Raw genomic sequence first — 11,164 nt, 5'->3', positions numbered from 1 at the left:
TCACGTGACATAATATGAGTGAAAAAAATTAAACAACAATATTTGACAGACAAATTTAATTATTTAATTACTCGGTATATCAGTTTAGGTGAGAAAGCTTTAGTAAAAGTTGCATGACTTCTACCATCACCGTTTATGAACATAATTCCTTTCAGTAGTCCACTTCATGGACACTAAAGACTGAGAACAAGACAAATTCATTTGAGTAAATTGGTAAGTATCATGTTGCTTCCAGTAATGTGCAACCTTGCTTGTTAATTACCATTATGTCCTTGTCACAGGCAGGTGACCATCGATAAAAAGTCAAATCCATCTTAATTAGAACCAATGGGTATTGTCATTTGAAAAGCAGAGGATCCAAATCCTCCATCTACACCTACTTGTTCAAGCTCAATTAAATGACTTCAATTATATTAGCATCATTAATAATGAAATTAAAGGGCTACCCCATGAACAAGATTCTCTCCAGTTCAAATGAATTGAATAATATCCTGTTAGTTAGAGCATTCCTAACAGCCTCACCAAATTTTACTCACAAAAATAACAAAAAATACACTTAGTTATTTTAACAACTCACATTTTCAGAGCACGCACAACAATCTCATTACTTTAACAATCAACTTTCATTATTTTATTTAAATATTATTTTTCAAAGATTTGTTTATTCTTTCTCTAACTTTTATATTTTTGAATGTTTGTTAATAGTCTATTTTAAGAATATTTGTCTTATTCTAACAGTAATATTTTTAAAAATTTATAACATTTCCTTCATTTTCTTAGTTTTAATTTCTATTGGAAGAAGATAGTGTTTTTCATGATTGATTTTGGATTGTTAGTAACGTCCATCCGCTTATTTCCATTCCCATATCAGTTTTGAATTTTTTTTTTTTTGAAAAAAAAAAGAAGGGATTTTGGTCTTTACTATCATTCAGCAGCAATAATATTTAATGCAATTATATGGCATAATATATACTTTGATTTCATTGAAGAGGGAGAGAAGAAAAGAGAAGGGAGAGAGGCTAAGAGAAAAGGGAAAGAAAAAGAAAAAAAGGAGAGAGAAATGAAAAGCAAAAGGGAAGAGATAAAAAATATATTTGTTTAATGAATATGTGAGTAAATAGTGAATTTTAAGTTTGGTAATTACTATTCACCTTTCTACTTTTTTCTTCTTTTTTTTTTTGTTAAAGTGGTCATGTTGAAAAGTGTACATTTAAGTTAAATTGCCTCACTAAAATAACAAAAAAAATAGATTTGGTGAGGTTGCAACGAGTGGATGAGTATTTTTGTCTTTTCATTTTTTGAGGGAACAAAAATACTCCTTCACCATAACTAACTTGATATTATTTCGTTCAAATAAAATAGAGATGATCATAATTACTACCCCACATGGTAACTTTAAATCTCTTAAATAGGAAAGGATTTAGAAAAGATGATCGCTACTCAATAGGTGAGCTTTTATACAAGAGTATTAAAAAAATACCAACTACCAAGTAGACAAATCTTATGTTCCAATTCACTATTTGTTTTCATTTTTAGTTTTGTTATTGTTCTTATTGCATGCGTTTGATTGAAAATGAGAATTTGCATAAATTATTCTTGCCATGTGTCTTTGATTATGTTGAAGCAATTTGTCCAAAAACTAGACTGGTGATGAACCACCTGTAAAAGAAAGAAGAGATGTCATCGAAAGAAGAGATGTCAACTGCAATTAATATTATTTAATTAATATTAAATATTAAAATAATTCACTTTAATTTACAACCTTTAAGCCTATCTCTGTTCATATGCATTGTCCATCAGCTTAAAGCCTTAAATCAACTAGTTTTAATTGCCAGTCAAGAATATTTACTCTGTTTGTTAATGTTTTTTAAATATTTTTACGAGAGATTGCAAATTGCAGTGAGGATAGTACGTTTACTTTTTCCTAAAATAAGTTTCATGAATCATAACTGCTCTCAGTAATTAGTATTTTAGCTGGAAGACAATTTAGTCCGACTTCCAACACACGTAAAGGGTTGAAAAATTGGAGTCAGTTGAGCACTGATGAGAGCAGTAAATGATGTAAAGACTACAAGTGTTAATAAAGGAAAGCATCATAATCCTGCAAATGTTGCTGAGGTTACAAGTGTTAAATTAATAAATAAAATTATCTTTATGTATAATTACTTTAATGGCAAATTTATCCGTCTCTGGCTTATTTAAGAAGCACCGACAGAGAAGCAAAAAAGCAAAGTCAGTTTTAGTGAGAGTGAAGAAATGGCTTCCAATTCCAAAGCTCTCTTCTTCTTTGCTTTGTTGTCCTTCTCAGCTGTGTCTCTCAGGCCTGCTTTTGCAGACAATGAGGAAGACCCAGGTCTTGTAATGAACTTTTACAAGGATGCATGTCCTCAGGCTGAGGATATTATCCGGGAACAAGTCAAGCTCCTCTACAAGCGCCACAAGAACACTGCTTTCTCATGGCTCAGGAACATCTTTCATGACTGTGGTGTTCAGGTAAGCTTTCCTCTCTCTCTTTCTCAACGTTTTTCTTTGATAAAATAAAGCATTTCTAATTCTATGGTTTGTGAACTAGTCATGTGATGCTTCACTACTGCTGGACTCTACAAGGAGGACCTTGTCTGAGAAGGAGACAGACAGGAGCTTTGGGCTGAGGAACTTTAGGTACATAGAAACCATCAAAGAAGCTGTGGAGAGGGAGTGCCCTGGAGTTGTTTCCTGTGCAGATATCCTTGTGTTGTCTGCTAGGGATGGCATTGTTTCGGTAACTCACTTCTGCCTTTCTCTGTCAATTTCACCTTCTGTCATTTGGCTTTCTAGATCCACTTTTCCACTCTCTGTTGTCTGTCTTACAGATGTTCTGGGTTCTAACAGTGTCTGATTAAGTTTTTTGTCAACTTTTTTCCTTTTATGGTAAAGAATCAGAAGGGTTATGACAGATCTAGATCTTCTTATTAATTGTTGTACCATAAAGCTAGTACTGTTCTAGTATGTAAATGTGAATTTTGTTTTGAACTTTGGTACAGCTGGGAGGCCCTTACATCCCTCTGAAGACTGGAAGAAGAGATGGTAGGAAGAGCAGAGCAGCTGTGGTTGAGGAATACCTCCCAGACCACAATGAGAGCATCTCTGTTGTCCTTGAGAGGTTTTCTGCCATGGGTATTAACACCCCTGGAGTGGTTGCTTTGCTAGGTATATACACAGTACACTCACATCATCCATCATGCCCACATACTTTGTAACACATATACATGAGATTTACATGCATGCATACATGACTAATTAATTCTATTTAGTCTGTGCAACTGCCCAACAGTAGAAAAAATCAGTGTTAGCCTTGAATTAAAGTGGCTTAAATTGTTTAATTAATTCTGCTTTAATCCAACAGGAGCTCACAGTGTTGGTCGAACCCACTGTGTGAAGCTGGTGCACCGTTTGTACCCAGAAGTTGCTTCTGAGCTCAACCCGGACCATGTTGAGCACATGCTATACAAGTGCCCTGATCCAATCCCAGATCCTAAGGCTGTTCAATATGTGAGAAATGACCGTGGAACCCCTATGATTCTAGACAACAATTATTACAGGAACATATTGGATAACAAGGGACTATTGATAGTGGACCACCAACTAGCCACCGACAAGAGAACAAAGCCTTTTGTGAAGAAAATGGCGAAGAGCCAGGACTACTTTTTCAAGGAGTTTTCAAGAGCCATCGCCCTTCTCTCTGAGAACAACCCTCTTACTGGTTCAAAGGGTGAGATCAGAAAGCAGTGTAATGTTGCCAACAAGCTTCACTGAAAGCTCTACTACTATTAAGTTAATTAAGCTCTTCTTTCCTTGTCTGTAAAAGGGGAAGAGTGAGAACTGCATAATAATGTGGGCTTTCTAGCTAAATCCGTTTGTTTTTCAGCAGGCGGTGGTTGTGCCAGCTCACTGCTTTTAGTGCACCTTTCTTCTTTCTTCTTGTGAGGTTGATGATGTTATGGGCATGGTGGATGTGGGACATATGTATATGTATAAATGGTAGTGATGGTGTGCGATGAATGTGTTGCAATGATGATGGTTATTGATGACTCATGCATAATGATATAATAGTCACTCTTAGTGTGATCATCATGATGTCTGCATATATATATTTTGTAAGTAAGTGATGTTTGCATATTTAGATTTGGAATCCAATGGACAAGGCTAAAGTTAAGAAGCAAAGAATGTATCAAATGGTACAATGGGGCCCAAAGAGTACGCAGAATTAACAAAATGACATTAAACAAAAAGTAAAAGATAAAAGTAGATTGGAAAGATATAGTAGAAGGATAAAGAAAAGAAGAAACAGGGAAATGGTTCGGATAAGATTTGCGTATAAAGCTGTGTCCTTTATGCACCAGATCTGGCTTGTATTCTGTTTCTAGGCATGTAAGGACATGGTCAGATATGGACACGTGTCTTAAAGAAAAAGACAGGGGGACACAAGTTCTATCGTGTTCTCACAAGAACAAGATACAGAGCCATTTCCTTATCATTTTTTGGCAAGTGGGATTGTCAATTAATGTAGTCTCGACAAAGAGATGAATTGTGGAACAAGTGTCGGTCCCCCTCCTTTCCTTTTTTCTTGTTTCTCACGGGTAAACTAACTCTTCATGCCAAGCCACGGTTAGACTTGTGTCATGATATTTTTACTTTTAACAGGTGACTGAATGTAACCCAAACATTCATGGATTATGGTGTGAAAAAGCTAGTCTTAATGATTTGGCAATGGACAGTGCATTTTTCAGTTACTTGGGATTAGAGCTTGTGCTCAGATAAAACATCACCATCAAAACTCTACCATCTGTTAAGAGTGATTTTAGACTTTTAGTGCAAGGGATAACAGGTCGAGGAGAGTGATGAGAAGCTCAAGCCCAGTAAACTTGAGCCCAATTGAATCCTGAAAATGCCAAGCAGGGGATACAAAGCTTATTTCATCACCAATTTGAAAATCCGGGCAAAATTCATCCAAGAGTTATAATATTGTAGGTTGGGTTCATACTTTCATACCTTAGAAATTCTGGTTTGGGTCTTCAAGTTTAGACTAATTCAGTGCAACCAGGACCCTCAAGTTGAGTCTACTGGAATTAACTCTAAAGCAGATTTTGATACTGTAGTAAGCCAATTATAACCAAAGCAAGAATTCAGAGTCGACAATGATTCAATAGTTATTGCATTGTAAATCATGAAGCTCTTTTCTTAAACCATCTCAGAAGTTTCATTGAATTGACGAATGCAAACTTACATAAAATAAGAACTTGTAAGTTACATGCTGCAAAGAAGAGGGCCAAAAATACATCAGATTGCATCATTCTTCCACTAAAAAACTATTCCCAGTGATGAAAATTTACATGGAAATCATGTATGACAGAAGGTTCACTACTTGCACCTTGCTAATGTTCTTTTGGATCTATACTGCTTGAACTGCTGTCAGAGTCGCTATCAGCTTCCACCAAGGCCGCATTGTTCTTCAGTGTGCCTGCTACCTTGTTGGGTGAGAAAGGACTGCTGGAGGGGTGGCTGTAATAAGGCTGTTGATGAATGGAGATGTAATTTGCAGTAGATGGAAAAGATGGGAAACCATATGTAGATGGGTAAGGTCCAGGAGGAAATGGGTTTGGAGGAGGCCAATACATTATAGGTAGGAAAGCATTTGCTTGCTGTTGTGGGAACACATGGTATGGGGTCTGATTACGAAAGGAGACATTAGTAGCAGTGCTGGGCATCACTGGGTTTGAAATTTCAAGGGTATCTGCTGAGGTCTGAGATGGCATGGGCTGTACTGCTGCCATTGACTGAGTGTGAATAGAGTTGCAGCCCATTAACCCAAATTGAGTAGGAGGTGCAGAGCTTGAAGGTGTAGAGTGTTGGGCTGAGGATCTTTGCAAATTATTAGGCTTAGCATTTGAGCTGGTTTTTTTCCTCCCCCTTGCTTTAGTCAAAACCGTTTTCCCAGTTGACTGCTTAGAACCACAACTAGCCTGCTGAAAGAAAAAAGAAAGTACCAAACTGAGAAATCTCAATCTGTTCACTTTGAGTATATGATAATGAACAAGTTTTAGAGTCATATTAGGATCTTTGCCAAGAGAATGCTAGTGAACCATTTACAAGCACTCGTAGACTTATTTTTCTGAATGCATTTTCCTTCCAAAAATCAGAGCTGAAAATTGTATACAGAATGACAATAATCTCTCCTCTGCAATCTCTTAAAACTTCAAGTTATTCACATTAGAAGATGCATTTAATATTGGTTTGGAAGGCGTCCGGCACCAACTTCCCTTTCTATGTATATATCGACAACCTCTACGTAGCCAATTTGCAGTTATGCAAATTCAATTTTAATTTTTAAGCTTTTTGCAGACAACTACTAAAAATTTTAAAAAAACAACTGACTGGACAACTCACAAAAAGTTCTCAGTAGTATGAAATTGGGGTTGTGATCTTACAGTATTGCAAGGCACCGGATGTGGAAGAAATAACTCCTCCCCTTCAGCATCTTCATCTGTCCTGCAATAAGATGTGCATCAAGTACAATGACTCTAGATGATTCAGCAGGGATTGAAGACCATGACAAACAGTTACAGGTAGGTTAAACTCTACACATTTTGGCCAGATATAACCGAACAGTCCACATAGTTTTCATTATGTAATAAGAAATGGCCTTATTTCTTCTTGTCATCCAATTTGGTCATATGTGAGGAGAATATATTCAAGCATGCTATTCTATTGACTATGATTTGGAAACCAATATCTTAAATATTCTGCTATTCCATTCCATAAATATCATTTCCACAAGTATGCAGTAATGCATACCTGTAATATTTTTGAAGCAAGTCCAAGTTCCGGTATTTTGTTTCCCTTTGAACCAGGTCATCAGGAAAACCAGCCATGAACAGAAGTGTGATGCCTAAGGCCTTGAAGAAGAAGCTCCCACTGCGAATATGAACTAGCATTGCTTTTCGACACATCAATGGCCCAAAAGACTTGAGCTTGTTTCTTCCCATGCGCTGCCTAACATATCTGGAACAGTTCAGCATAGGACTGCTTTTAGATTAGACTGCAAAAGGATAATTTCAAATATTTTCAAAGCAGAAAGAAGTGAAAATTCATTGCATTGATTGCTAACACTAGCAAGGTTGAGTATGTAAGAATACAACCATCCTTAATTGAAAAGTTCTCTATATTGTTTTAAGTAAACATTTAAAATTAAGGCAGTAAAGGGGGGAACAAGAAAACCATTTTGCAATGCATACATTGTCAAGAATTATGAAAATGGGAAAATGACAGGGAGAAGGGATGAATATAGATAAATCAATTATTTGACAAATCAATTATTGAAACTGTTAACCAAAAATCAATTGTTGGAAGTTTGGAAAAGTACTTACTCATTTTGTGGAAGATTTCTCGTTCTTCCTCCATACTTGATGCACAGAAATAAGCATGATGGGCAACTAGCGTCAGATGGTCGCATATCCTTCTCCTCCTCAAGTATCTGAACAGGACATAATGTTGGATTCTGTCGATTGGGACAAAAGACCTTCCTCCGGACACCGGGATTCTCATATAAAACATGCTCCTGATAATAAAATAATTTAATGGCTTTGTTGATTAACAGAGGATTGAACAAGGAAAGAAACTAACTTGAGCAACCTGCAAGTTATCCAACAATAAGATAGAAACCATTCATATTATACAACTTATAAAAGGGTCCATGTGCTGATGTGCATCCTCTTACAGTTGAAATATGTATTGAGACAGCTTTTTAGCAGATCTTATGATTCTTATGATTCTTAGCCGCACCATTTCAAATCTTATGATTCTTTTGAGGGTCAAGTCTTTAGATCCTATGATGATATGCCTGGACCCAGAACAGACGTAGTTCAGCATATACCCCTTTATGTCAGGAGGCCAGCCAGTCAAGCAGAAACTGATGTGTGAAACACAAGATATATCCTAATTTTCAAGCAACATTTGATCTACCACGTGACAAACACCTAATAAATTACTTAATAAAGTTCAAATGAGATACTGCCTGGTGAAGACACCATCCTCTTGCTATCATCAGCTTAAACTAGTAAAGCTGTCTAATTCACTTGACAGACAGAACAAGGGGAAAGAAGTAAAGTAAATGTTCTGGGAAGCACTGTGCTACTGATGATAAGACAACATGGCAGCATGATGTGGACCAATAGCCTCAAGATTGTATACATACATAACGTCAGTACTTATTGTTGTGGATGCTTTTGAAGACAACATTCAGAGATATCAGGACTAGAATTCATTCAAAAACATCTGGAGACCTTTAATCTTAGATATCTAACAACGTGCTGAAAAGGTAATGGATACTTCACATCAATTAAATAGAATGCCACCGGTAAGAACAGCAGCAAGGAGGAAGAACACCAGCAATTATCACCATAACTACTCACATCTTTTAAGCGACTATGCTAAAACCAATTATTGAGACTAAAGAAACTAACATAGTTTTCAAAAGCAGACTACTTACTCCAGGATTCTTTGGAGAAACATATGGTTCTCCCTTCCTTAAAATGCTAAAATGATTGAAGTCTAACTCATACATATCTTCACACCCATGCCTTATACCAAGAGATGAAAAAACTATAATTTTTCTTATGGTGTGAGACTGGGCATTTTTCTGTAACAGGATATCCGATTCAATGATTCCCTTCACTTCTTTTGGACAGAAAGCCACCTTTGGAGGTTTTTTCGGCAAAGATAGGCTTCCAGGTCCTGTATGACAAACCTCTTTATCAAAAGTAAGGATCTCAGCTGGTTCTTTATGTCCTTCAGTCTTTTTGGTTTCGTTCCTGCCAGCTCTTTTGAGGTCCCTCTCATCATAAACTGGCTGTTTATCAGGTACCATGTGATTTTCCTTTTGATGTTTATTTGTTTCTCCGTTCACAATTGTATATGTGGGCTCACTCTGACCACCAGAGGAGTTATCCAAGCATGGTATATGTGATCCATCATCAACACCATCATGAAGATACTCTTTCAGCTCATCTGCAATTCTTAAATTCTGATCAATGTCCCCAACTTTATGGTCACTGTTAATATAATCCTCTTCACGATAATCTTCATCTTCGTCGTCACTGTCATCTGTATCATCACAATCTGCAGTTGAATCACCATCTTTAAATTTTTCAAAATGCAAAAACGGGGTCTCATCCATGCTCATCCAATTGACCAAGCGGTCTCCTAGACTTGGATCTTTTGGGGGCAAACACTGGGGGTCATGCGTCTTCTGCGATGCCGTTTCAGTTTTACTAATATTTCCATTCTCAATTCTATCACTAGCTATTTCTATTTTCTGCCTTTTCGATTTCTTGAAGCTTCTTTCAATTGCATTGGGACAATTGCCCTGAAATTAAAGTTAAAGGTAAGGGAGGCCGTTAATAATATGATCAAGAGAAATTTAATAGTAGAAAGAATTACTAAAGGTGTGTACAGCATACCTCCTATGCACACCTCTCTGTTAACTTTAATTCAAAATCAAAGGTATGGATGAAAGATAAGGATAATAAATGCACAAAAGAGGTGTACAAGTAACATTTTCCATTGTTATTGTAGAATTGTAGGTGCCAAGAAAGCTTGGCTGCTTGCAAACCCAGCAACACCCAGAAGATGGAGCAGAAAATGAATAAGAAGAAAGATCTGATCTTCAAAGACTATGATAATACACCAATTTGAGAGAGTGAAAGGTGAAGAGTGTTCCTTTAATAAGTTAAGAACTCTGTTTTAACAGTAGTTTTTAGATTAAAATGAAACTTCACCTTATTGTGAATGTAAAATGCTGTTCAATAATCTAATGAGCACATACTTTGCAGAGATTTCAGGAATATCGCATAATAATCAGATCGAACAGGTGATCCTCATATACTTGTAATTCACAATTAAACAAATATGATCTATTGATAAAACAATGTCTCCAATGAACATTAAAAAGTTAAATAAAAGAAAAGAAAACAGCACATCCAACGGTTATCTAATTTCTATTATGTAATTTGAGTTAGAAGAAAATGAAGCACATACTGATAAAAGACAAGTCAAGAAACTAAGCAGAAACACAAATATGAACTGGGCGGTCGTACTTGTCCATTTGTAGGAAGAGATTCCTTATTCCTTTCCTGTATTTGAGCTTCAAGAATTGATATTCTCTCCAAAAGCTTAGCATTCTTCCGTCTTTCCCTTTCTAACTCAGCAGTAATTTCAGCAATAACATTGACACCCTCCCCTTTCACTTCTTGCTCTATAGCACACAATGCAGAAGCATTGACCAAGCTAGCACAGGATTGAAGCTCCACCATTGGAATATACTAAAAGCCAATCTCAAAACCTATAGCTAGCCTTGAACCAATAAGAAATAAAAAAAAAAAATGATAAACGCCCACTAATCAAAACCTCCACCAAAAACAAATGATACATGAGAACATACGAGAGAGCAAAGATCAAAATACCCATGTAGCAAAACTGCTGGTGAAGTCAAATAAATGACCATTTAAATGCAAAACCAATACCCATCTCATAGAGGTCGTTTTTGAAAGCATTTGTACTTTAGCTGATCAATGGGGAGAATGTATCCATGCATTAAGATTCTTAAAGAATATCTGAATGTTCACTGGAGGGGTTGAAGAACTGTGTAGTTTGAAGCTACACGGTCATGGACATATAGAAGAAAAAAGTTCAAAAGATACCAAGAGGGAGAAGTCTCTCTGTAACCAAAGATATTCTAGAGAAGGAGATGAAACCGATCGATTGGGATATGAAGAGCAGGCTTTTGTAAGAAGTAACTGAGGGAATAGAACGCCGAGGTTTAAGGCATGCATCCCCACGTGCTCCTCTCTCTCTCTCTCTCTTCCCCATTGGATTTCGGGGCTCCGAACCCCGCAATTCACACCAACTTGTTTTAATTGAAATTTAACTCGTTGAAATTGAAATGAGAACATTTTGACGTTCATTTCGCGTATATTTTTCGCTCACGTATATATACGAGATAAACACCAGAATGTAAAGACGTAAACCAAGTCCACCCCAAATTGGTTCCATCAAAACAGGTGGTGAAAAGATTACAGATCCATCATGACAGTTGAAAGATTGCTCTTTTTGGTTTTTTTGTCAACAC

At 36.5% G+C, this 11,164-nt stretch overlaps 1 protein-coding gene across 1 annotated transcript; it reads left to right on the top strand.

Annotated features, from left to right (window-relative positions):
• Positions 1–2,212: 2,212 nt before the first annotated feature.
• LOC132171584 (peroxidase 42) lies at positions 2,213–4,110 on the top strand. The gene is made up of 4 exons (XM_059582944.1): positions 2,213–2,493; positions 2,573–2,761; positions 3,024–3,189; positions 3,386–4,110. The coding sequence occupies exons 1-4, from the start codon at positions 2,257–2,259 to the stop codon at positions 3,793–3,795; spliced, it is 1,002 nt and encodes a 333-aa protein (XP_059438927.1). The 5' UTR covers positions 2,213–2,256; the 3' UTR covers positions 3,796–4,110.
• Positions 4,111–11,164: the final 7,054 nt, after the last annotated feature.

The sequence above is a fragment of the Corylus avellana genome, chromosome ca2, assembly GCF_901000735.1.
Source record: "Corylus avellana chromosome ca2, CavTom2PMs-1.0".
Taxonomy (NCBI): Eukaryota; Viridiplantae; Streptophyta; class Magnoliopsida; order Fagales; family Betulaceae; genus Corylus; species Corylus avellana.
The sequence above is the reverse complement of the archived record's forward strand: the minus strand, read 5'-3'. Positions and strand labels throughout refer to the sequence as shown.

Excerpts from the sequence above, each read along its gene's own strand:
- LOC132171584 (XM_059582944.1), top strand. The coding sequence starts at position 2,257 with ATGGCTTCCAATTCCAAAGCTCTCTTCTTCTTTGCTTTGTTGTCCTTC. Across the intron at positions 2,494-2,572 it reads TTCATGACTGTGGTGTTCAG|TCATGTGATGCTTCACTACT; the intron begins GTAAGCTTTCCT and ends TTTGTGAACTAG. Across the intron at positions 2,762-3,023 it reads CTAGGGATGGCATTGTTTCG|CTGGGAGGCCCTTACATCCC; the intron begins GTAACTCACTTC and ends ACTTTGGTACAG.